This window comes from Pelodiscus sinensis, chromosome 26, assembly GCF_052426305.1.
Source record: "Pelodiscus sinensis isolate ZL-2025 chromosome 26, ASM5242630v1, whole genome shotgun sequence".
Taxonomy (NCBI): Eukaryota; Metazoa; Chordata; order Testudines; family Trionychidae; genus Pelodiscus; species Pelodiscus sinensis.
This window is the reverse complement of record NC_143077.1, coordinates 11,299,279-11,326,700: the sequence shown is the minus strand read 5'-3', so window position 1 is coordinate 11,326,700 and position 27,422 is coordinate 11,299,279. Positions and strand designations below refer to the sequence as shown.

The following is a 27,422-nucleotide window of genomic DNA, read 5'->3' as shown; positions in this document are numbered from 1 at the left end:
TTCCCTGGGCTCCTCCTTTGTGCCCTACAACCTCAGATATGCACCACACTGGTCCAGTCTATACAGTCAGTATGGATACCTTTTCTACTTGCACAGTCTTGGGGAGAATGCGAATTGGCCATAACCCAAAACACCTGTTTGAAATTCATGTCTCTGTGTCTTGCTCTATTAACTTAGACACATAACTTACATACTTTTTTTTTTAAAACCACCGTTTGGGTTGAAAGAGGACTGATTTCAACTACAGAAAGTATGACATGAGGATTTGTCATGATAAGATTTTGCACATTTAGATGCTGATCCTGCGATGAGCTGTGTACTGTCAGACCTCAGAACTTGCACGAAGCTCTACTGACTTCAAATAAATATTCAAACACTCACCCTGCTTATTAGCAGTTACATAAAGAGCGCACCACATTTCCACACTAGCACTAACAACATAGCTTTCATTATGCATATTTATTAATAATATTAGGAATACAGTGTTCTGTAACTAGGGCTCAAGGCATATTTTAATATAGCTGCAATAACCGTATCAAATGAATCCAATTTATTATGACACGCAGAACTGAGTCTGACTGGTAACGGGCTGAGAAGCCAATCAAAATTCTGTCTGATATCTGGGGATTTTAGTGAGTTTGACTATAGGGTGATGCGAGAGCAGTGTTCTTTTTCTGGTTTACCATCAGAAAACTAAGAAACTTACTATTTATTAACAAATATAGCCTAACTTCTTATGGTTAATTTGATTTTCTAGACCTGCTCCTGTTTATTGTTCTAAAGCAGACACGGACAAAAGCGGAGCTACTCTGGGGTTTTGAATGAACGGAGAAAAGATTCAACTCTCCCCAGTTACTGGGTTTGATTTTACAAAATAAACCCTGACATGGCACTTTTTGTAGATTATCCATTTACTAATTTTTCATTAACTGCACTAGGGAGCTAAGCTCATTCAATGGAGAGGGCCAAATTACATTTTTAATTAGGGTAGATGCACTGTGACTACTAGGACTCACAATACTCTCCAGTGTATTTCCCATTGATATTGAGGGCAAACTATGACCCTGACATAGTAATTATATTTTTAGGATCGCTGATATTTCTGCCCTTAAGTGGCCACTTATGAGTGGGACTGAAGTAACTGTGTATATGAATTAGGCAGACAAGTCCCTTCTGCATGCACAGCTGTCCATCTCTTTTTCTAGGACACTTGGATGTAGGTGTTAGATTTCAGAATCACCAACTCATCCACATGAATAGGAGGAGCTTCTAGCTTTTAGAGCAGTTGGATCTGCATGACTCTGAATTGTACATTGACACCTGCACCCTGCAACCTACACTGAGGGATTTAGACTTGGCTCTGAGCTCCAATGAGCCACTTGTCCTGCCTAGAATTTGGCAGTCTAGAGCTCACTGAATCCCCAAACCTATAGAGTGGCTGTACTGCACCACCCAGCACCTCTGAGCCACAGGGTTCCAAAATCCACTACAGATCCCGGAGCCCCTCAGTTTCCCCCTATCCAATATCAGAGCCCTTGGCACTCTTAACTCTGCTAATCCCAGAGATCCCAGTTCACCAGTGCTCCCAGGTGCTCATTCCCAGAACCACCAATCCCAGAGCACCCCCAACTCCCTCAGATCTCACAATCCAGGAGCCTCCCTATCACAGAGCTCTCCCAACTTAATCCACACACCCCAGCACTCAACTATGCTAACAGCAGAGCTCCCAGTTTCCCTTTGAACCCTCAATCTAGGAACTCCCCCCAACCCTGAGAAAGGGCTAAGCAGTGAGGTAGTAAAGTTTGCAGATGATACAAAACTGTTTAGAATAGTCAAGACAGAAGCAGACTGTGAGGGACTCCAAGAAGATCTCACCAAACTGAGCGATTGGGCAACAAAATAGCAAATGAAATTTAATGTGGATAAGTGTAAAGTAATGCACATCGGGAAAAATAACCCCAACTATACATACAGTATGATGGGGGCTAATTTGGCTACGACAAATCAGGAAAGAGATCTTGGAGTTATCGTGGACAGTTCTCTGAAAACTTCCACACAGTGTGCAGCGGCGGTCAAAAAGGCAAATAGGATGCTAGGAATTATTAGGAAAGGGATAGAAAATAAAACCCAGAATATCTTACTGCCCCTGTATAAAACTATGTACGCCCACATCTTGAATACTGTGTACAGATGTGGTCTCCTCACCTCAAAAAAGATATTTTGGCCTTGGAAAGGGTTCAGAAAAGGGCAACTACAATGATTAGGGGTTTGGAACGGGTCCCATATGAGGAGAGGTTAAAGAGACTGGGACTTTTCAGTTTAGAAAAGAGGAGACTGAGCGGAGGGACCCCGCTGCCCGTGCGGCTTTCCTCCTGTCTCCCTGGTCTGCTGGGGGGGTCCAGCAAAGCTGCTGGACCCCCCCAGCAGACCAGGGACACCCGAGCAAAGCCGCCGCCTGGGCGGCTTTGCTCGTTTGCCCGGGAACAAAGCCGCCCAGGCAGCGGGACCCTCACCGCCTGGACGGCTTTGCTCCTGTCCCCCTGGTCTGCTGGGGGGGTCCAGCGGCTTTGCTGGACCCCCCCAGCAGACCAGGGAGACAGGAGCAAAGCCACACGGGCGGCGGGGTCCCTCTGTCTGTGCGGCTTTGCTCGGGTGTCCCTGGTCTGCTGGGGGGGGGGGGCGCAGCTAGTACGCCCCCCCCAGCAGACCAGGGTTTTGTTGCGGGACACCTCGGGGAGAGCAGCTGGGGTGCTGCCGGGTTGTTCCTGTGGGAACCTACCGGGCAGCACCCCAGCTGTTCTGTCCCAGGCTCCAGATTCAGCAGCTGTTGAAACTGATCAGGCTGATTCCAGGAAGCTGGGGGCAGAGCAACTCTGCCTCCGGCTTCCTGTAGTCAGCCCCTGGTCAGTTTCAGTGGCAGCAGCTGAATCTGGAGCCAGTTCCAACTTACATACAAATTCAACTTAAGAACAAACCTATAGTCCCTATCTTGTACGTAACCCGGGGACTGCCTGTATAATAGAGTTTAAAGAGAAGCTGGATAATTTCATGGAGGTTAGTTCCATAAAAGGCTATTAGCCAGGGGATAAAATGGTGTCCTTGGCCTCTGTTTGTCAGAGGCTGGAGAGGGATGGCAGGAGACAAATCGCTTGATCATTATCTTCGGTCCACCCTCTCTGGGGCACCTGGTGCTGGCCACTGTCGGCAGACAGGATACTGGGCTAGATGGACCTTTAATCTGACCCAGTACGGCCGTTCTTATGTTCTTATGTTATGTTCTAACTTCCAACTCCCTCAATCCAGGAGCCCCCCACAACTTCTCCCAATCGAGGAGCCCCCCCAAGCCGCAGGTCCCTCAATCCTGGAGCCCCCAACTTCTCCCAATCCAGAAGCCCCCCCCCAAATCCAGCTCTCTCAATCCAGGAGCCCCGCACCAATCCAGAAGCCCCCCACATTCTGCTCCCCCCATTGCAGGAGTCCCTAGCCCCTCCACCCAGCTCGCCTGCCCCGAGCAGCGCAGCTCTCGCCCCAAGGCCGGTCAATAGGGAAGGGCGAACCCGACCCATTGACAAACTTCAACATTACAAAGCGCACCCTGGGCTCCGCCCCTCGCCTGTTATTGGCTGGCACGGACACCCGCCCTAGGTGCTGATTCGCCCCCCCGCTTGCTGAACGGCAGGCCCTCTCCCCGCCCCCTCCATGCCCTCTTCTCTGAATGGCTGCTGTGCTCGCCTGACCACGCCCCTCCCTGCTGAGTAGCTGCCCCATCCCCTTCGCGGCGCTCACTTATGGGCGGCTGCACCCTCACTCGCTTTTCCCCTGCCACCCGCCGCGAGTGGCTGCTCTCCATCCGCGCCCCGCCCTACCCGAGCGCTTGCCGCTGTGATTGGTCGGCGCGGGTTCTCGCCGCGCCCCTTTCCCTCGCGCTCCTCCCCTCGCAGCGAGTGGCCGCGCCTGCCCCCGCCCTCGGCCCCCATTGGCCCGGCGGCCAGGGGGCGGGGCGGGCTCTGAGGGAGCGGGCTCGGCGGCCGGGCGCGGGGCGGGTGGGGGAGCTGCCGGCATGAGGCAGGCGGCAGCGGCAGCCGGAGCCGCGCGGAGTCGGCAGCACCATGGAGACGGGCGGAGGCGGCTTCCTCGTGCGGCTGCTGCTGCTGCTGCTGCCCGGGGCCGCCGCCGAGGAGGGTGAGTCTGGCGGGGCGTTTGGGGGGGGGGGGGGCAAGGCGGGGCGTGTGGAGGGGCGTTTGGGGGGGGGGCGGCGGGGCGTGTGGGGGGCAGTTAGGGGGGGCAAGGCGGGGCGTGTGGGGGGGCCGTTAGGGGGGGGCAAGGCGGGGCGTGTGGAGGGGCAGTTGGGGGGGCAAGGCGGGGCGTGTGTGTGGGGGGGCAATGCGATGTGTGGTGGGCACGGCAGGGGGTCTGGGTGGGGGGGCATGGTGGGGTGGTCTGTAGGGGGCGGGAGGGTCTGGATGGGGGCAGGGCGGGGGGGTCTGGATGGGGGGCAGGGCAAGGTGTGGGGGTTGGTTGGGGGGCAAGGCATGGTGTGGGCTCAGTGTGTGGGAGCTGGTGGGACACCAGTGTGGGGGGGGGCGTGGGGGGTCGGGGGAGGGGGCATCCTGGTGCTGAGGGGGTCAGCTGGGATGGGGGTGGGAGGGGGTTGGGAGCGGGGTGCCGGGGGATCAGGGGTGCAGAGGCAGATGGGGCACCATGATTGCGTGGACTCTGTTGGGACAGTGTCGGTGAGGGTGGGATGGGGCCGTGTTGGACTGAGCATTGGCAATGCGTAGGATGGTTTGGGTCGTGTTGGGAAGAGCAGGATGGGGCTAAGCAGGGCCAATCTGTGGGATGATTGGGACAGTGTGGGGGAGAGGGTGAGTAGGGGCAGCCTGCAGGCCACGTGAGGAAGGGGCATTGGGAGAGAGGGGTGCCACAGCAAATATCTATGTGGGTGGGGGATTGGTGAGAGGGTTCTGATTGTCACTGGGACAGGAGCTGGGCATTGAAGTGAGCATTTTATAGCTCTCTGTGCCCTATGTGGTTATCGCCCAGCCTCGCTAGGAGGGCCATTAGCCAAAACAGGGACATTGAAGAGTGGGGAATGGTTTGGAGATGAGGAGATGGAGATGTGGGAAATGCAACTGCATATAAATAGTTTTCCCCGCATGTTTATAAATAGTTGTCAACGTAAATTGCATTTCCTGCGTGTGTCTGTGAAGAGCAGCTAGTCCTCATCCTCCTTTCCCTTCCCCTGAACAGAGAGGAGGGTAGCTGGAGGCTGGGAACATGGGAGTGGAGTCGCAGGAAGCCTTCCCTTCTGTGGGGTGTCTGTCCTGGACTCATCCCATCCCCCTTGTCTCAGTGCCTCCTCCCTTTCTATCTTGTGCCTGGAGATCTCTTGCACAGGTAATTCTCTTTGGCACTTGCCTTCTTTACAAGAAGCCCCTGTTTTTTGTGCTAGTTCTGTGTGCTACCGTGTGGAGAGAAAAGGCAGAATGGGGAAAATAAGCAGATTGGGAAACATGTGCACCCTCCCAGCTGTTGACTTTTTGAGCAATCTGCCTCCAAGATCCAAAATCTCTGCAGCCTATTATTCTGGCCGTGTGAACTTCCCGTGATTCATAATTTATGGGAGAATAGATCAGTATCTAGAGAGAACATATATAATGCAAAATCATGGGAGATCTGTCGATTTGTGGTTGTAAAGACATGACTTTTAATATTGTATTTGTGCTATTCTGGGGACAATAGAGTATGTCAAGGTAGGTGAATTTCATTATGCTGTGCAGTTATAATTCCTATTTTAATTGACAGAATAACACAGAGACAGTCAAGGTGGGGGAGGTAATACCTTTTATTGGACCTACTTCTATTGGTGACACAGATAAGGTTTTGAACTTACACAGAGCTTTTCCTCAGCTCTGGCTTGAAACACAGAATAACAGAGGCAGTTTAGATATTCTTTATGGCCAGAGAATGGAAAAGGTTACAGCGTAGGGTAATCAGTGAATTTTCAGTTCTTGTATACCTAGATCTATTAATGTTTAATTTATCCGAGAGAAGTATGTGGCTTAAAGATTGGGCAGTAGTTTTACCCTTTCCAAGAACAAACCATCAAAAGCTTTCATCCTTATATGATTAATTTTTACTGTGTTTGCTGGGTTATAATCCCATTGCTTAAGGAGAGTGTAGAAGGTGGACATCTGGTGATGTGAACAGAAGAATCACTCGTAACTAACTCTGAATTCCAAGACTCTGAATGGTTGGATAATCTAGTAAACTAAACTCTTCAGATTGTGTACCTTAGGCATAATAATCATTCAGGTGAACTAATAGGACATACTCATAAAGAGATTGGAAGTAGTGCTGTGACCAGTGCTGTGACCTGTAGTATTGGACTAAGTGAGAACACAATTTATGAATTGGGCCCTCTATGATAAAAGTTCGTAATTCAGGTAGCTAACGCAAGTTCTCCAATATGACAGGAGGTTTTTTCCCTCCTCTTTGCTATGCATATGTACAGTTGGAGAATCATTCTGTTTTGCTGTGGTATACAGAGGAATGTAGAATCCTGAAATTCTCCTCATCACGTGACTATAATACTCTCTAGAGTGGAAACTCTGGACTAAATTCCTTTTCCTTTCTTGAATTAATCCAGAGGAGATCTTGGTAATAAACTGTGGTCAGGTATAGCTGCTCATTTCCTGTATGTGTAGGTGCCACATTACTCCTATTGCATTAAACTGCATGACTCTGCTTTGTTTTATGTGACAAAGTGTGAACTGATGCTTTTGTTTCCACTGCCTGTGCAGGGTAGGTTCTTTGGAATTGTATACTTCAGAGCATACTTCATTTTGGATTTCCGGGAAGCCACCTGACTTTTGGCTTCCAAAACTGTCCCCTGGATTTTATGTGCAGTTCCCCATTTGATCACTTATGGTATGTCTAGACTACATGCCTCTGCCGACAGAGGCACGTAAATTAGACATACCGACATAGTCAATGAAGCGGGGGAGAAACAGGGTTTCTCGAGGCATAAGGGGTCGGTCGACAGTGGCTTTCCCTGTCGACTGATCTGCGTCTTGACTGCCGCGCTGTGCCGACAATCAGCTGAGCCGGCACAGCGCGACAGCCATTTTTATTTTAATGAAGCGGGGGATATTTAAATCCCCGCTTCATTGACTGTGTCGGTGTGTCTAATTTACATGCCTCTGTCTGCAGAGGCATGTTATCTAGACATACCCCTAGTCAGCAATATATTTATCTGTAGACAGACACACAAATTTGTCAATACTGACTGCCTCCTCCAGGTGTTGAATAAATGATCAAGAGCAACGCTGCAGACAGTGGCTGTCACTGGAACTCTGCCGAGAGACTGAGTGTACCCATCACTGGGATGGGACTGTATCTGATTAAAAATACACAGCTGAGATTGGAAAGGAGGAAAGAAAGTGAACTCCTGCAGCTTTAGAACTGTGCTTGCTGTACGACATTTAGGCAGCAGCCTTCTCTCTAATCCCCCATTCCTCTGCCCTCACGTCTTCCCTGTCCTTGTCCATCTCAGGTGCTGTACTCTGCTCTTGTTCCTTATTGCTTCCTTTGAGTCTTCATCAGACTTTTAGGTCATGATGCTCCCTGTGCCTGAAAAGACTCCCCCCCCCCCCCCCATGCTTTTCATCATTGACCTCCCCTCCTGGCTGTCAGCTCCTCCTCCTAGCTCAGTATGTGCTTAAAAGCATCTGAACAGATCAGATTTGCTTACCTCAGTTCCGCCCCTTTAAACAGTGACGCTAATCCTTCCTTTCTCTTGTCTGCTTAGATGGTAAACTCTTCAGTGCTGGGGCTAGCCCACTCTGTGCTTGTGCCCTGCACTGCAGGGCCTCTCCCCGCTATGGTCATACTAATAACTGGCTTATATTTTAAGCTTCTTACCTTCTCCCTGTATCCATCACTGCTGTGTTCTGTATCTTCTTTAGAAAGAGAGTTCCTTGGGGCAGTGACCCTCTCCTGCAATGCAAAGCTCTGATGCTGCATTAATGGTTAACAATACAAATAACAGGATGCATGTGGAAGCTATATTGAAGCATAAGATTCTGTCTAAATGCTCTGATCACCTGGAAATGCTTGCTGGCAAGTTCCTTTTCTTTACACTTGGTTTCCACAGCAGCTATCTGAACTTGCCCTCTGGAGGTACTTAAAATGACCTAGGAGGAAAGCTGATATAGGCTGCTTTGTTCTATGCTCATGTCTGTCTCCCTCTGCCACTTTCTTGCTTTGCTTTCACACTCAAAACCATTGAATTCAATCTGTCTATAGCATATTGATCTGCTTTCAGCAACATGTTTCATCTCATATAAAGCAGGTGAATAAATGGCTAGGAATTCACATGCTTTTTCAAACGAGCCCAGTGAAGCTTAATTCAATTGCTTTTGAATTTCAGAAGAGATGTGGTTAAAATACATTAGGGTCCCTAGTATTGCTAAAATTCCCATTCACACGGTGAAGCTGGTGCTCAGTGTTGCACTGTGGTGTGAAGTGGCCTGGGCAGTAAAGTGGAGGTGGGCAATAAGACAGAGGCGGTTAGCCGCTGGTGGGCCTCTGCCGTTTTATTTACGTGTGGCTCCAGGGTTCCCAGCCAATGGGAGCTGCAGGAAGTGACACGGACTGGGACGCTGCTCCCCACAGCTTCCACTGGGTGGGAATTGGAGATGTTAATGAGTAATAGGTTAACTGGAAAGCCTCACCCTTAACAGGCAATGCTTACTGGTTACTGTTAACTGTTGGGGGCTGGAGCAGTCCCCCGGCTGCCCTGTTTAGCCAGTTAACTAATGAAATGGGATTTTACTTCCCTGCTGGGAACAGCAATTCACGGCCATATGGGAGCTGCAAGCATCTGTGCCCACAGATGCACCGGTAAAAACAGCAGCAGCATCCTGCAAGGGGCTAACCCTGGCATACAGCATCTGGCCCGTGGGCCAGTTATTGCCTGCTGCTGCCCTAGAGGATGTTGAATGATGTAGTCAGTATTCTGTCCAAGAAATGGCATTGCAAACTGTTTTTTTCCTCCATTCTGCCTCTTGCTTTCAGATTGTGTTGGACTCTGCTTTTCCCCTAACATGGAGATCTGTGCTTTCTACTGGCACAGTTGTACTGATGGGTAGTGTTTTGATTTATCACTCATTGATCTAACTAATCTGTCTTGCATGTGCCTGATGCTTTTACAAACTCCTGTGGGGGAGAGGAGCCAGAACTCCTCTGAATGACTGCACCATTCCCTTCACAGCAGAGGTCCTTGGTAGGAGAGGCTGGACAGCGAATCTTAAGATTTGCCCAGCATCTCCTAGGCAAGGTAACTTTTAGAACTAAGCTATTGCTGGAAGAGCTACCAGGCAACTATTTGGGTCAGAGAGCTGTTGCTTTTAAAGGCACGGCCTGATCCACTCTTGTAACTAAGAAGCAGTGGGATTTTCACATGCAGGAGCTGAATCCTAATCCGGGACTTGGTAGAAGTTTATCATACTGAGCAGCAGTCCCTGCACTCCTAAGAACATTTCTGCCTTGGGTTTCTCTGTTTCTTCTAGGACCATAAAGGATGGCATTTGCTGCAGCTGCTCTTGTTCTGTGGCTGAAACCAAGGTTGAATTTTGGTCTGACCCCCATTCTGTCCTGTGCAACAAACCTGGATCTTGGCTGCATGGTAGACCTGCTCACGGTGAATTCTGGGCAGGAAAACTCTTTTGTTGAAGTTAAAAAGTTCCTAGTGGTTACTTTGTGATGCAATGAATCTGTTCTCTTTCCTTTTGCCTCTTTCACTCTTCATCCAGGTCTCTTGTTGGCATTTAAATGCCTAAAATACTATATTGGTGCCCCAAATCTTACAGAACTCTCCTGGCCACCACATCCATCTGGGAGTGTGGTGACAGCATCAGTGTCTGAAAACATTCCACCAAGCAAGACTGAAGTACATGCTTGTAAACGTGCCGCAAGCCCAGTGGGATCTGATGGCAGTGTGGTGGCAAGGTTCATGTTTAAAATCAGGCTTTGTTAATATTGATCTGCAATTAAAATGACCCCCACCATAAAGCTGCAGCACTGGTTTTTGGACATAATCATTTGACTGAACAATTTGGCTCCTCAGGCTTTGAGAGCTTCTCTGCCTGTCTTCTCTCAGTATAGTTAGGGCAGGTGCAGTTCCTTGGAAGAAAGCAGTTTACTGGCCGCCAGCCTTGCATGTTTTTGGCTCTGCTTCACTCTAGTGACGCCCTCTGGCTGCTGCAGCTTTTTCATGCCACGTAATCCTACTGATCGCACCTATTCATTTCCTGACACGGGTTGCATTAACTTTGCCTCTAATCTTTAGCTCCAATCTTTTCCTTTTCCTTTAGGTTCTTGTGGAATTTGGAACTTTCTGTGAAACAGTCTTGTTTATGCTTCTCAACCTTATAAGTAGGGAGACACAAGAATGAGTGTCGGAAGTGTGCTGAGGTTGTAGCTGTGTCAATCCCAGTATAGAAAAGAGACTAGGTTGGGGGGGGGGGGAGAGAGAGAGAGAGCGCTTACACATAGCTCTTCCTCTGGTCTGGGAAACTCACTACAGGCAGTCCCCGACTTACGCCGATCCGACTTACGTCGGATCCGCACTTATGAACGGGGCTTTCTCGCCCCGGAGGTCGAGGTGGCGGATTGCTACCTGCGAGCTCCGGGGCGAGAAAGCCCCGTTTGTAAGCTGCTCCGGTGCCCCTGGTCTGCTGGAGACCGTCTCCAGCAGACCAGGGGCACCGGGCGGGTTCCCGTGCTTCTGAGGCTTTGCCAGAGCAAAGCCTCAGAAGCGCGGGAACCCGCCGCTGCTGCCGCTTCAGTCCGGGTGCCTGTGGTCTGCTGGGGACCGTCCCCAGCAGACCACAGGCACCGGGACTGAAGCTGCAGCCACGGCGGGGTCCCGCGCCTCTGAGACTTTGCCAGAGCAAAGCCTCAGAGGCGCGGCACCCCGCTGCCGCTGCGGCTCTGCTCCCCGTGTCCCTAGTCTACTGGGGGAGGGGGGGCGCAGCTAGTGTGCCCCCCCCCAGCAGACCAGGCTTTTGTTTTGGACCCTGGGGCAGAGCAGCTGGGGCGCTGCCGATTGGTCCTGCAGCGCCGCTCTGGGCACTACTGGACCAACCCGGCAGCACCCCAGCTGCTCTGCCCCAGGTCCTGATTCAGCCGCTGCTGGTCAGTTTCAGGAGTTGCTCTGCCCCGGGCTTCCTGGAATCAGCTGCTGATCAGTTTCAGCAGCAGCTGACTTGGGGACGCCTGGGGTTCTTAAGTTGGTTCTGTATGTAAGTCAGAACTGGCGGTCAGTTTCAGCAGCGGCTGAATCTGGACGCCAGTTCCGACTTACATACAGATTCAACTTAAGAACAAACCTACAATCCCTATCTTGCACGTAACCCGGGGACTGCCTGTACAGTACTGAATTGACCTTAATGCTTCTCTCTGGCTTTAGAGCAGGGGTGAGGATCCAAAGGCCCGTGGGCTGGATGTGGCCCCCGGCTTGCATGGATCTGGCCCTGAAGGTTTGGGGCTCCCCCCAGCATTGGGGAGCCTGTGCTGGTGCTCCAGCCCCCTTGCCTCCCCTGCTACGGGGCTGGAGCACACACAGTCTACTAGCCTGGGCCCCCGTAGGTTCTGGTGTGTGAAGGGAATGTGAGGAGTGAATTTCTCCTTCTCAGTCGGGGCCCACGTTAGAGAGGGGTTTGGGATTTTTTAACTCCTCTGGAGAACTTGGGCACTGAGCCTAGTGAGGTTTGCTGCACTGTTTCAGCCTCCAATGCTGCAGTGTGCCAGGCGCTGTGTGTGTTACACAGTGGTATCCCTGTACTTCTGCCCATTGTTGGAAAGCTACTCAACTTTCACAGTGGCTCCACAAGGACCAGGAAGGGTTCTGCCCAACCTGCTTATTCAATTTCCAAGACACTTGCTTGTCTCTGTGGGTGCCCTCTGTAGCTTTCCAGGATGGGATGTACTTGGTGGGAATCAGTATTCACTTCTTGGTTTGCCTCATCTTTTTGTCACTCCTGAGAAGTCCAGGAGACAGAACCACTTGCTTTGAGAGGAAAAGAGCTTGAATGAACGTTGTTAGCAACGGATGAGTGGAATCCAACAGAATAAACTGGTTCTCAGTCTGTGGATGATGGTTATGAAGAGAGTTTATATGCTTGAGTCTTCAATATGTGTGTTTCAAAAAGAGCCTGCTTATTACCCAGACATACAAGGAAACTGCAGGCAGATGTCGGAGACACGGAGAGGCAGAAGAGTGACGCTTAAGTGTCTAACTATAACGTGCAAGGATTTTATGGAATGCATGTAGCACGTCAATCATCAGCTTTCTAAGGACTGGTAGATATTCTCATCCTGCTAAAATTTAACCATACAATAGCATCAATTCAGTCAGTCAAGACGGAGTTTAGGTGTGCAGTATATAATACTGGATAGAGCTCTCCAAATATGGTCAAAATTCGGTTGACCTTGATTATGAGTTTTGCTTATTTTTTAGAAGGATTGGCGCAGATATGTGCATGATATCCTAGGTATAAAACTGCCTGGCAGTCCAGAGACTGTCAGTGTTAACCCTTTACACTCTGTTGCAAGTCCACACCTTCAAGCATAGCTGTACTCAGCCTGGACCAACAGCTCCATCTCAGCCAACGCAAAGAGAATTTGTGTATGAATCCTGAGCTTCATGTCACCAGAGACCCTGGGGTCATTCCGATATGGGTGGTTTCATTATTCTGTTCGGATATCTTGCAGCCATTGCTGTTGCACTGTGATAAAGTGCCCTTTTCCAGCATGTGCAAACTATTCAGAGTAAGCTAGTAGGAGCAAACACAGTTACAGCCAGGCGTACGATTTAAAATAATAGACCATCATAAAAGTAGTTTATTGCACCAATATGGAGGTTTTCACACACTCTGATTTTTGCAGAGTAAGAGCTCTGGCTATTTGGCTTCACTGATTTAACAAATTAAATAGAGTCACCGTCCCGGGTGCTGCATCAGAGAGCAGGATTATTTTTATTCGATCTAATGCAGCTCGTAGGTCAACTGAAGTTCCCTCTTGGCAGGAGAGAGTTAGCATTGTATAGCCAGGAGCAGTAGTGGGGATGAATCTGTGACCTCTTAACCCCCAAGCAAAACACAAGAAGGTGAAATCCTCTATTGAACTAGCCCCATGAATGAGCCACCCACGCAATTGTCTCTGCTCCCAGGAGGCTGACTGGAAACTCAAGCAGTCAGGCCGACAGCTTGTCAGTGTAAACCTACTTTATTGGCCTTTTAATAAGAATATCCCAGTGCATTTACCTTAAAGCTGTCATTTAGATCAAGACCGGAGGGCACAGATCCACAGAAAAATCACAAAAGTGAGAAGCAAAGCAAAAAAATCCCAAATAAGCCCACCTCACTGAACCCACCTCACTGATGTGGCCCCTGATTGAGATACAGAAAGAAAGAAAGCCCACATTCCCCTCGCACACCAAAGCCTAGGGAGCCTGGGCTAGTAGTTTTGTGGGCCCTTTTCGGCTCTTGGGTAGAGCCAAAAATGAGGGGTCCAATGTGTGAGAAGGGGCTGCTGGGAAGTGGACTTGGGGTGTGGGGACTGGATGGGAGGGAGGGTGCAGGAGTCAGTTGGGGGTTCGTGGGTCTGGGAGGGTGGTAGAGTGCAGGAGCGTGATGCGGGGTGGAAGGGTTGGGTGGGAGGTAGGGTGCAAGAGTGGAATGGGGGATGGCGGGGTCTAGGCGGGGGAGAGTTGCAGGAGCGGACTAGGGATTGAGAGGGGTCTGGGTGGGAGGTAGAATGCAGGAGTGAAGTGTGGATGCGGGACAGAAGGAGGGTGCAGGAGTGGGCTGGGGATGGGGGGTCTGGGCAGGAGGGGGAGTGTAGGAGCGTGGTAATGGTGTGGCATCTGGGCAATGAAGGGCGCTTACTTGGTGCAGCTCCTTGGGGACGCACGTGGTTCCATGTCTTCTGCCTCTCCCAGGCACTGCCCCATGCTGCTCCTATTGGCTGCAATTTTGGCCAATCGGAGCAGTGGGGGAATAGCCTCCAGGCAGTGCTTTGCTGTCTTGCTGTTTTCCCAGCTGGAGAGAGGGGGAGTGGAGCTGCTTTCTCCCCATGCCAGGCAGAGCCGGAAGGTCAGATCTGGCTCTGGCTTGCAAGGCTTGGGGCTCTCCGCCTACCTCCCCTCCATAGTGGGGAGCCAGTGCTTGCACTCCAGCCCCACTGAGAGGTTGGGAGGGGCTGAAGCCCCAGCTCTCTCTTGCTGGGGTCAGAGCCCTGAGCCTCAGGGGCTGGATCCAGACAAACCCCACCCCTGATTTAGATGCTTTGAGCCCCTAGGTTGACTCTCCCCAAACAGAATGCCTGTAGTTCCCACTAGAGCCAACCTCCCAGTGACCAAGGCAGGCGGAGCCCTGCAGTGTCCGATGTAAATAGGGCTCTGGGTGTACCTAGCACAACTGAACTCTGCCTTGGCTTACTGACTTGATGCTAATGTATGGTCATAGGAGTTGTGGAGAGATGAGATCTCTGGAGGAGGGCTCTGTCAACTGGCTGTGCTTCATTCAGTCCTTAAGACCCTTGCATGTCATAGGGAGACTGGAGTGTCCCTCTTCTGTCTGCATTTTTCTCTTCCACCTTTCAGTGTCTCCGATTCTGCCTGGAGATATATCTGGGTCATAAGGAGGCTCTTCTTCAAGCACTCATCTCTCCTCAGGAGGCTGCCTAACACGTTAGGGGGCTTGACAATAATCACTGAGAGATGGAGTTCATTTATTTGGTTGGATTCCTTGCTAATCATGTTCACTTCAGCTCCACTGCTCTGGAGAGGTGTGCTTCTGTTTCCTGGTCTCTGACAGTGTGAGATTCTAGTAGGGGGGAGCATTACCATTAAAATGTGCATATTAATGACAATCCAATAAGTTTGCAAGTATTCAACAACTCTGCTGCTCAATTAAAATAGGGAGTTGTTGCCATAGCAACTATTATGCTAGGGCATAGTCTTGTCTGCGCTAGGGATGTCAAATTTACGTTAATCAACTAATCGACTAGTCCATGGATTTTCCATCAATTAGTTGAGAAGCTGGGGGAGCTGCAGCGAGGTTAACTCCCCCCCTTGGGAGCTAACCCCGCTGCAGCTCTGCCTTTTACATGTATTAAGAGCTGGCAGGCTCTTAAAAGGCTGAAGCGCAGCAGGGACAGCTGATTCCTGGCTGGCTCTGGGTCCCCCAGCTGCAGTTTAGCCTTTTAAATGTATTAAGACTCTGCTGGCTCTTAATACATTTAAAGGGCTGGTGTGCAGTGTGGGGGGGGACCCAGAACAAGCTGGGAATCAGCCATCCCAGCTTGCACTGGGTCCTACCCCTCCCCCCCCCCGCACACTATGCTTCACCCTATGGTACTTGAATTAGCCAGCAGAGTGTGCTGAATGCCACTGCCATCAGCTGGCCAGCAGAGAGCCTTCAATCTTCTGCAGTGTTCTGAGTTCCTGTTGCCCTGTGGGGATGCTAGGAAAAAGGCATGAATATGTATATTTTTAACCTCTCTGCCAAATGCATCAATGCGTGCTTCCCATGGGAGGGCTCAGTGACAAAGGCAGGTAATCTTGGTAGTGCAGACACCTGCATTTCACCAGAATCCATGTATGCTAACAAGCGATAATAAACTCTCCTGGAAATGAAAAATCCGAGATTCAGCATCAAACCATGTATACAGTGATTTTTTCCAAAATGCCCGTTAGTGTTTTTCCAAATATTCCAACACCAGCCATCTCTGTCTCACCCGGGTTATGGTCTGTAACCGGCTAGATGTGCGAAGAGTGGAGCTGCAGCCCAATGTGAGAGGCAGCATGGGCTGAATGAGCATGGGATGCTGGCTTCTGGCACTCCCCGTCGGTCTCTTTGCTTGGCACACTTGAGTGCCAGTGTCTCAATGCCTGGGAGGGTATCAGGACCTAGCATGTATCTGGGATTTTGGAGAGTGAAAACTAGAGCATATTGTTTGAGAGAGGAAGGCCAGGCAAGCGGGGAGAGTGGGTCAAGGAGCAGCTAAAGCACCAATGTGGATGTTAGTGTCTGGGGGTATGTCTACACTACAAAGTTAGTTCGAACTAACGGACGTTAGTTCGAACTAACTTTAATAGGCGCTACACTAGCGCTCCGCTAGTTCGAATTTGAATCGAACTAGCGGAGCGCTTAGTTCGAACTAGGAAAACCTCATTTTACGAGGACTAACGCCTAGTTCGAACTAGCTAGTTCGAACTAAGGGCTGTGTAGCCCTTTAGTTCGAACTAGTGGGAGGCTAGCCCTCCCCAGGTTTCCCTGGTGGCCACTCTGGCCAACACCAGGGAAACTCTATGCCCCCCTCCCGGCCCCGGACCCCTTAAAGGGGCACGGGCTGGCTACGGTGCCCGTGCCAGGTGCAAGCCTGCCAGCACCCAGCTAGCAGACCCTGCACCTGGCACGGCACAGAGCCACCCACCCGATGCCCCCCAGCCCACCCCCTCTTGCCGGGACCAGGCTGGTGGCTCCCGGGAGCTTGCCCTGGACCGCAAGAGGCGGGCACCTTCCTGGGCTAGTGCGGACATCGTGGACCTCGTCCACGATCTCCTCACTAGGCACAGGAAAGTGGCCGTCTAGGGCAGGAGAGCTGCCAGCCTGGCCACCCAGGACCAGGTGTGCATGAAAATCAAGGGGGTCCACTGAGACCCCCGACCCTGAGCCCTGAGCTTACAATGGCCGTACTGGGTCAGACCAAAGGTCCATCTAGCCCAGTAGCCTGTCTGCCAACAGCGGCCAACCCTAGGGACCCTGGAGGGGATGGACCGAAGACAATGACCAAGCCATTTGTCTCGTGCCATCCCTCTCCAGCCTTCCACAAACTTTGGGCAGGGACACCACTCCTACCCTCTGGCTAATAGGACTCCATGGACCCAACCTCCATCACTTTATCTCACTTCCCTTTAAACTCTGTTCTAGTTGTAGCCTTCACAGCCTCCTGCAGCAAGGAGTTCCACAGGTTAACTATTTGCTTTGTCAACAACAACAACAACTTTCTCTTACTAGTTTCAAGCCTGCTACCCATTCCTTTCCTTTGGTGTCCTCTAGTCCTTCTTTATGGGAACTAATGAAGAGCTTTTCTGTATGCACCCTCTCCACCCAACTCCTGCTTTTAGAGCCCTCTATCCTGTCCCCCCTCCGTCTCCTCTTTTCTAAGCTGAGAAGTCCCAGTCTCTGTAGCCTCTCTTCATATGGGACCTGTTCCCAACCCCTGATCATGTTAGTTGCCCTCCCCTCTCCCAGCCTTTCTCTTCCCCTCTCCCACCTCCTTTTCCCAGTCTCCCCCAGTTTTTTTTCAATAAAGACAGAGTCAATGTTGGAAGAAACGTTATCTTTATTTTGTACATCAATAAGAAGGGGGGCTAAGGAAGGGTAAGTGGAAGGAGGTGAGGGAGGAATGGGGTACGAGCCCCCGATGGGGAGGACTGGGCTGGCTCTGCGGGCTTCTGGGGGTGGAAGCTCTCCTGCAGCCCCCCAATTACTCCCTCTCCGCAGATGGCAGCCTGCGGCAAGTGCAGCCGGGCTGATGGCCGAGTGGTGTGATGTGCCCAGTGTGGGCACTCAGGGCACTCCAAGCCAGAACTTCTTTGCAAGCGGGGCACCCCTTAGAACTGTGTGTCCGGGGTGGGGGTCGGGACCCTTTAAGCGCAGCCCTCGGCTAGCCTGAGACAGCATCTCCATGCTCTAAGTCCTCCTTTTATGCCCTGCCGGCACTGCTTCCGGCCATCCTTAAGCCCTGTTCAGAGTCCACTCAATGTGGACTTACTAGTTCGAACTAGCAAAACGCTAGTTCGAACTAGTTTTTAGTTCTAGATGCGTTAGTTCGAACTAGCTTAGTTCGAATTAACTAATTCGAACTAAGTTAGTTCGAACTAGCGCTGTAGTGTAGACGTACCCTGGGAGAGCTCCTGCTGGTTCCTGTCCCTAATTGCACGGGGCTCTTGGGACATGGAGTTGTAGTGTGCAAGAGAAGATGGATCCACAGAGCAATATATCCGGAGGGGCACCACAGAGATGACTGGGACTTAAATTGAGTGTGCTTGTTACTCCACTGCAACTCTGAACACTGTTTTGCATGTGCCCGTTTTCTTAGCTGCTGAGCTGTCATAGCGCTAAAGAGAAATTTGAAATCTTGCAGGTGGGCCCCGGTCTTGGGACTCGCCCCCCTCCCTTCACTGTGGAGAATCTCCGCTGGTAATCCAGCCCTGCACCCTCCTACCTCGTGAGGCTAGAGCCCCAGTGTGGGCTCCCTGCTGAAGAGGAGGGGAGGAACCCTGAGCCTTGTGGGCTAGATCCAGATTATGGGGGGAGGAAGTGACTCCATACGCTGCCGCTCTCCCTCCCCCTGGCGGGGGGAACAGCAGTGCAGGAAACCACTTGCCTGGAGGTTTTCCACACTGCTCTTATTGGCGGATTATGTGCATCTAGATCTTTCAATTAATACCCCCCCAGAATTGTGGGTCTGGTGAGACACCTAGAATGTGACCTGATGGCATCTTTAAGCACAAAGGCCTCTGTGTGGAAATGGCAGAAGTGTCTAAAAAGATGATGTGAAAACTGAATCTCTTTCCCCCCCGGCCACCCTCGCTTCCTTCCCTCCACTTCCACCAATGAGAAACCTCTGAGGAAGAAACTGGCTGCTAGTTACTTGCTGTTGTGGTCTGTTATTTACATTGTCTTTCATTTGTTGAGGGGTTTTATTCATCATTCTAGATCTTAAAATAACGAATACCCCACCCCTGGACTATTTGGTGATTGTGTAAGTAGTCCATGAGTGTGGTGAATAATAATAATAATTCCTCTAAACCCAGTAGTGATCTGAAAATACAGGTGCTTCGTTTGAGCTATCACAGCCTGAAATGAAGGCTGCAGACCATGAAATGCAGGGAGGGAGGTTATTTGCCAGAAGTACAGGCTTTGTCAGAATTTGTTGCTGTAAATAATTTCAGCATAGTTGTAATCTGCTCTGCTATAATGTAGGAAAAGAGCATTAGCCGAACTGTGCCCAGTGGATTGTGGCCGGTTTGATTGGGCTTTGGGAATAAAATGTATGATCTGCATTGTAACCAATACCTCCTGCAAATGAATTCAGGGATGGAGGCAGCTGAGGTTTCTTTTCAGTTCACTCTGAACTTGAATACAGATTGTACTTCTTTTAAGTATTGCTCATTGTGCTGTCTCTCAATTTGCTGCTCAGTTACTGAGACGCCTAATGCTGCTAAGCACCGTTGGTGGTGATCAGCGGAATTTATGAAGTGGGACAATATGGTGGGTCTGGCAGGGGGCATAGCAAATGGCCGAATCAGCAGTAATATCATTTGATGGAAGAACTAGCATCTGCTAGGAATGCACAACAGAGGCTGACAATTTAGGACTTACAGATAGCTAAATGGAGAGGGCGTGGGGGAAATTCTGCGTTTGAATTAAAACTTCTTTGATTCTATGGAAACCAAAAGTAAAGATGAGACCAAGGGTCCATCCAGCCAGGCATCCTGTCTTCTGACAGCAGCCAATGCCAGGTGCCCCCAGAAGGAATGAACAGATCAGGTAATCATCAAGTGATCTCTCCCCCGTCGCCCATTCTCAGCTTCTGACAAACAGGCTAGGGACACAATTTCTGTCCATCCTGTCTAAAATACATTGATGGACCTATCCTCCATTTATTTTTTAAAATCCTGTTAATGTCCTGGCCTTCACAACATCCTCTGGCAAGGAGTTTCACAGGTTGACTGTGTGTTGCGAGAAGAAGTACTTCCTTTTCTTTGTTTTAAACCTACTACCTATTAGTTTCATTTGGTGACCTCTATTTCTTATGTTATGGGAACAAGTAAATAACTTTTCCTCATTTGCTTTCTCCATACCAGTCATGATTGTATAGATTTCTATCTTATCCCCCCTTTGCTCCCTCTTTTCTAAAAGTCCCAGTCTTTTTATCTCTCTTCATATGACGGCTGTTCCAAAATTGTTATAGTTTTTCTTGCCCTTTTATGAACTTTTTCCAATGCTATGATATCTTTTTTGAAATGAGTTGATCACATCTATACGCAGTATTGAATATGTGGGCGTGCTATGGTTTTATATAGAGGCAATCCGATATTCTCTTTTTTATTCTCTATCCCTTTTTTTTAATGATTCCTACCATTGTTTGTTTTTTGACTGTTGCTGCATATTGAGTGGATGTTTTCAGAGAACTATTCATGACTCCAAGATGTCTCTCTTGAGTCGTAATATCTAATTTAATCATTTTGTACATATATTTGGGATTATGTTTTCCAATATGGATTACTTTGCCTTTATCAACATTATAATCCATTTGCCGTTTTGTTGCCCAGTTACATAATTTTGTGAGAGCCTTTTGAAGCTCTTCAGTCTGCTTTGGTCTTAACTATCTTAAGCAGTGTAGGATCATCTGCAAATTTTGCCACCTCACTGTTTACCCCTTTTTCTGAGTAATTTATGAATATGTTGAATAAGATTGAATCCTGCAGGACACCAGTTACCTCTCTCCATTCTGAAAACTGACCATTTATCCCTACCCTTTATTTCCTATCTTTTTACTAGTTATCATTCCATGAGAGGACCCTCATGACAGCTTACTTATCCCAGGCCTGTTTACTTTCTTTAAGCGCCTTTGGTGAGGGACCTTGTCAAAGGCTTTCTGGAAATCTAAATACACTATATCCACTGGATCCCCCTTATCCACATGTTTGTTGACACTCTCAAAAAATTCTAGCAGATTAGTAAGGCATGATTTACCTTTATAGAAAACATGTTGACTTTTCCCCCACAAATGATGTTCATCTATGTGTCCGACACTTCTGTTTTTTATTATAGTTTCAACTAATTTGCCTGGTACTGACATTAGACTTACCAGTCTGTAATTGCCAGGACCACCTCTGGAGCCCTTTTAAAGATTGGAGTCACATTTAGCTATCTTCCAGTCATTTGTTACAGAAGCTGATTTAAAGGATAGGTTACAAACCAGTTAGTAGTTCCACAATTTCACCTTTGATTTCTTTCCGAACTCTTGAGTGAATGCCAACGGGTTCTCGTGACTTGCTACTGTTTAGTTTATCAATTTGTTCCAAAACCTCTTCTAAGGACAACTCAATCTGGGACACTATTTCCAAGCAGTCCACCTATCGTCACTTCTTGGACCAGATCCTGTGCTCCATTTAGGACTAAATCAAGAATTGCTTCTCCTCTTGTGGGTTCCAAAACCAGCTCCTCCAAGAAGCATTTAAAGTGTCAAGAAACTTTAATCTCTGCATCCTGTCCTGAAGTGATGTGTACCCAGTCAATATGTGGATAGTTGAAATCCTTCTCTAATCTCCCTTAGCATTTCACAGTCACTATCACTATCCTGGTCAGGTGGGTGGTAATATATCCCTACTACTATATTCATATTATTAGAGCTTGGAATTACTATCCATAAAGTTTCTATGGAACAGTTTAATTCATTTAAGATTATTACTTCATTTGAATCTGTTTTCTTTCACATATGATTCCATTTCCCCACCAGCACAACTTGTTCCGTCCTTCCGACATATTTTATACCCAGGTATTGCTGTGTTCCATTGATTATCCTCATTCCACCAAGTTTCTGTGATGCCTATTTTATCAATATCCTCATTACGAAGCACACTAGTTCACCCATCTTATTATTTAGACTTCAAGCATTTGTATACAAGCACTTTAAAAACTTGTCACTATTTAGCTGTCTGCCATTATCTGATGTGATTGAATGGGACTCTTTTTCATGTGACTGTTTCTCATCAGACCTTACCCATGTGTTATCTTATCTTCCATTCTGTCCTCTATACTCAGGGCCAGCCCACAATATTTTGGCATCTGAGGCGGGGAGCTCAAATGACGCTCCCATGCCCCCTTTTCTCCTGCCTGCCTATTATGTTTCTTTTGCCCTCCTTCCTTCAGCACAGCACTTCACCATCTCTGTGCATCTAGAGCAGAGAAAATACATATTCACAAGCAGCAGACACAATTTTCTACACTCTGGGTCCTAGTGGTGCTCCCTCACAGTCTGGCACCTGAGGCGGCCACCTCAGTTTGCCTCATGGTAAGGCCAGCCCTGTCTATACCAGGACATAGAGAATCTCCTTTTATAGACTCTCCCCTAAGGGATGTCTCAATCTATGTGCTTCTCCGCACTACAATGGTTTTGATTTTAAGTGCCATCAGTCTGGTTCCATTTTTGGTTTAGGTGGAGCCCATCCTTCCTGTATAGCCATTCTCTGCTATCAAGAGGCAAGCAGATCATGAGCTGTGTTCTATCTAAATCTCCTGGTTCCTGCCTCTTCCTCCATACTCTCCATTAGAGTGGCTTGGGAATCCCGTATGAACTGGGGGAAATTTTATAACAAGCTCACAAGGGATCAGTAATGAAAGAAAACCACTTCAGTTATTGTCTGTTAACTGAATAAATAAACTACCTCTGTTTGCCTGTTACTAAAGACAGAGCTTCAAATTTCTGAGTTAGCAATTATCCTTAATATCTTCAGTTTAAATGTTTGACATTCTTTATATTCCAAAGTGGGCCTTAAAAATGAACCTTTTTATTCTCATTGGTGATAGTCTCTTCCAATTAAATGCCCATGTGAAACACTTACACCAGTGGAATATTTATCACTGTGATAAAAACTCAGATGGTTCCAGCCTATTATTTTTGGCATGAGCCTGTAGCGATTAGCCTTTATATTCTGTTGGTTTTAGAGCAAATCTCACTACTGAGAAATGGTGTTTTGATGACTTCCAAAGGGGTGACTGAGTTTGATCCTATGTCTCTGCCAAGATACTTGATTCATTTTTATACTGGAATAAATGAATGACTTGGTATAGCCCTGGCATGGAAATTACAGCTATTGAGAGTAAAAAAGAGCTGTTGTGTCATCTTGACCATTCCAAGATCTGTCCCCAGACCTGGTGGTGACAATCGTGCATTTGGAAAAGGCAGCACCATTTCCCAGTGTGTGAGAAACTGACTTTACCTGATCCCTTCTGAGTAACTTGGATCAGAAAATGGAGAAATTTCCAGCAATTCTGCAGTTGTAAATGTTTTGATGTTTGTAAAGTGGAACAAGGCGCTTTGCTCCAAGGCGCAGGGTGGGCTAACCTGTTGTAATCCAAGGCATTGAAGTCAATTTTAATGTGGTTGACATGGGATAAGTACAAAAAAACACTCGTCGTAATGTCATGGTATTTCTTCACCAGATAGTCACGTGAGTCGTGTCCTTTTGCTAATATTTTGGTTGTAGTACAAAGAGCTGTGTTGCAAGAGCCCAATGTTTAGCTGTCTTTAGCTAGACAGAGACTTTTGACCAGTACCCATCACCATGGTATCTGAGAGTTTTAATCCTCTGGGATAAAATCTGTACTGCTCTGAAGTTAGTGGGGGATTTGCAATTGACCACTGAGATGCAATTGTGTGCTATAATGTGTACCCTGGAATTCTTCTCTTGCCACCATAAAATAGACCTCCCTGCCAGGTACAATCACTGAGTCACTGGGGTGGCCTGCTGACACTTAGTGAGACAGCTCCAGCCCAGCTGGTTAGTCAGAGGTACTGAGGCAAGATTTCTGAAATGCTCTTTAATTAGAGTAAAGATTCCCTATTAGCAGAACTAAGTTCTTTGAATGTAACAGTTCTCAATTCACATGTTTGTAACAAAATACTGGACAGAATATTCCCCACTTTCTCACTCCCACCTGCCCCCTGTTTAGGATTCTATGATTACCCTGGGATTGATGCTGACTTTCCAGATCCCCAAAGCAACATGTCCTTGGGCAGTTTTGCTGGTGTTTCTGGCACAGTAGAAGTGGGCAAATGCAGAACTTGGGTCTCAGCTGGTCAGGGAAGGCAAAAGGGCCTTTGAAATGTTTTACAGATGTGACCTTGCCATTAGATGTATAGTGCCAGCTGGTGACAACCTGGGATTTTTAACTGTTGCAGGGTCTCCTTTCAAGCAGGGCAGAGTGTTGTTCCTTTGAAACTACTCAGTAGGGTGTACATCTGAGGCCGGGGGTGCTCTTTTAACAGTGAGAAGTGGTATGAATACCGTTTCAAAACGCTCGAGCCAGTTGGTCATTTTGGAGGCTGGCTGTTTGGTGTAGTTTGCCAGGGTGGCTGACATGGGGGTGAGTTTTATAAATTCACCTTTTAACACATCTGTCTCCCATGCAGTTGTTTTGCTGGATTCTAAGGAGTCGCAAGCCGAGTTGGGCTGGACATCGCATCCGTCGAATGGGGTAAGTGACAATGTCCACAGATGTGCTCTGTCGCTGTCTGTCTATTGGTACTCTCCCTCTACGCATGCCATGAATCTCTTCTGGCTCTGCCCAGTGATTCTGGGCTGTCTGCGTTGATGGGAGTGGCTTTGTGGCTGGCTGCAGCAGCTGAGTAACATCTCTTATGGAAGTGCATTCGTTGGGGGCACCCTTTCAAAGGGGCACTCTTGGTCCGTATGATCTCCTCAGGGGTTTCAAATGCCATGTACGTGCCGAGGGCCTTTACTTTTCGCTGTTGCTCATCTTGACGCATATCTGCCTTCAGCCTAGCATTAGACTGATGGGCAGACAAGATTCTTCTTCAAATCTAGATCCCAGAGGTGAGCTGCGAAGCAGCGACGTGTCTCCATGATGTGAACAGCAGGCTTGACAAGCTGACACAATGCCGCCTTGTCATGAACAGCGATGTTTGTCAGTCCCAGACAGCCGGGGAGAGGAGTGAGCGATTGTATTGATTATGTCAGAGGAACACTGCAAATTGAGCATAGCTCATGAAAATGTGGTTTACATTCTTGTACTAAGGAAATGAACTCAAGTCAATTAAAGCTTTTATCTGTAGTTCACTTTCCAGGCTAGTTTCCTTAAGGATTCATTATGTTTCCTGACGAACAAAAAGGCAGGATATCAGGACATTTTGGGCCGGGGGAAAGCTTGACCTCATATGTATGTATATGTAACTCCTCCATGATTTGTAGTTTGTCTAAGTGAATGGCTAGGCTGCTGCCTGTCTGTAGCAGTGTTCACTTTTATCCGAGAGGGAAAATCAGTGAAATCAGATGTTTCCAGCTGCTCTTAACTCCCTCTTCAGAAGTGACACTGCATGTTTGGACCTTGACTCAGCTGCACTGGAATGTGTCCGTGGCTGGGAAGAAACTCCATTATGGGGATTCTTTGGTAATCTCACTACAAACTCTGCCACCCGTGTAAGGACCCGTGTACACCTCTCAGATCACTTCTCAGGGCTCTGATGATCTGATCACCATCTCATCAATCAACACTTCCCTGGCTGCTTCAGGGAAATGCCACTTCACTTAAACTTGGGTGAGTTCATTCCTTGAGAGTATTAGTGTCTTCGACCTGCTTTCAGGTCAGGAGATGGTCCCTGGTTGGTTTGAGGCACCTGGGCTCCTTCATTCCCAGCCATATGTAGTTTCTTTTGATGGTCTGGATCTACTCGGTAGTGTGAGCTGCTTCTGTGTGACAGTGCAAATTCTAGCTATCTGGGAAGGTAAAGCCAGGAGAGACCGTTGGCCTTGGGCACTTCATCCCTCACTCTGACCTGAGTTGCTCAGCATTGCCAAAGCCATTCCAGAAAGAGCGGTGGAGTCCTTCCTTCTCCTGCCCACCAAATGACAGACAAGGCGGGTCTGATATTTCCTCTTTTCTTACTCTCTTCCCCTCTCCTCCACTGATCTCTAATTAGGAGGTGGGTAGTTTCCCCACTGGAAAACTAATTGCTGTTCCTCTGTATTAAAAGGGAGCCTGTGACCTAAAGCTAGTGGAATTGCAGAGAGCCTGGCAGTCCCAACCTTCAGAACAGTTAAGGAGGTGCTTGGGGAGAAGAGGTCAGTCAAATGGCTTTGGAAGCTGGCCCTGATAAAACACTTAATTATGATATGGGTAACTAATAAAGGAAAAGCCATTGCTAGCCCCATGGGAGTGAACTGGGGTATTGTGTGTCTTGACGCTCGCTTTGCAGACAAGACTTCCCTGGCTGTTACAAATTAGGTCTTGTTTTAAACATTAAATCCCGTGCCCATCTTCTGTTACTGGCTGCATTTCTTCCTCCTACATATTGAGATGCTGGAAAGCACTATGGAGTGTTGATGCTGGGATTTATGTATTCTGTGGGCTTTGGGTTTTTTTTAATGCCTTTCTAGAATGATACACGCGTTAGGGAGGGTTAGTGGCTCTATTCATAATGAAAGGGGTTTTACTTGGAAGACTGGTTCTCACTAAATAGCAGTTACCAGACATGTGTGTTCTCTTTGTAGTGGGAAGAAATTAGTGGAGTGGATGAAAACTACAAGCCAATTCGTACCTACCAGGTGTGCAACGTCATGGAGTCGAATCAAAACAACTGGCTGCAGACAGGCTGGATTGCCAGGCGCAGTGGCCAAAGAATCTTCATTGAGCTGAAATTCACCCTGAGGGACTGTAACAGCATCCCTGGGGTGGTGGGCACATGCAAGGAGACCTTCAACCTCTATTACATTGAGTCGGATTCTGATCTGGGCCGCAGCATCCATGAGAACAAGCATACAAAAATCGACACCATTGCTGCCGATGAGAGCTTCACGCAGGGGGACTTGGGCGAGCGCAAAATGAAGCTGAACACGGAGCTGAGGGAGATTGGGCACCTGAGCAAGAGAGGCTTCCACCTGGGCTTTCAGGATGTGGGTGCTTGTGTGGCTTTGGTTTCCGTGCGGGTTTATTACAAAAAGTGCCTCTCCACGGTGCAGAACTTGGCGGTGTTTCCGGACACTGTGGCAGAAGCAGCATTTGCAACCCTGGTGGAAGTTAAGGGCACCTGTGTCAATCATTCCGAAGTAGACCTGGATAATCCTCCCAGGATGCATTGCAGTGCGGAGGGGGAGTGGCTGGTCCCCATTGGGAAATGTACATGTAGTGCTGGCTTTCAAGAGAAAGATGGTGTCTGTGAAGGTAAAAATGGCCATTTGTGCTCTTTCTACTTCAGGCCCCAATTAGTCCATCTAATTGTTACTGTGCCCATCACCCTGGTATCAGTGCACATTGTAAACAAATTTAATTTCATTTTGTCAATCTTGTGTTGTGGTTATTTTTTATTTAGCTTGTTACAATTTATTAATCCAATAAGCAGAGCTTAATATAGGGACTGGTGAAGAGGTTATATGTTTTTTGTGGTGGTGGTTATTGCACTGTATTGATTGATTCAGCAGCATCTTTGACTAAATAGACATGCCAAAGGCTCAGAATAGTTTCAGGTATTTTGCATAACTTTGTACATACCATAAAATGACTCTAGAACATTAATATCCCCATTGTCATGCTTTACAC

The 27,422-nt window shown here is 48.4% G+C and overlaps 1 protein-coding gene across 1 annotated transcript in view; it reads left to right on the top strand.

The window, feature by feature from the left end:
* The first annotated feature begins 3,810 nt into the window (after positions 1–3,810).
* EPHA10 (EPH receptor A10) overlaps positions 3,811–27,422 on the top strand; it is a 148,680-nt gene continuing 125,068 nt past the window's right edge. The window contains exons 1-3 of the mRNA XM_075908666.2: positions 3,811–4,182; positions 24,280–24,344; positions 26,378–27,047. Of these exons, the coding sequence (XP_075764781.2) occupies positions 4,110–4,182; positions 24,280–24,344; positions 26,378–27,047 (808 nt within the window). The 5' untranslated portion in view covers positions 3,811–4,109. The remainder of the gene's footprint in view (positions 4,183–24,279; positions 24,345–26,377; positions 27,048–27,422) is intronic.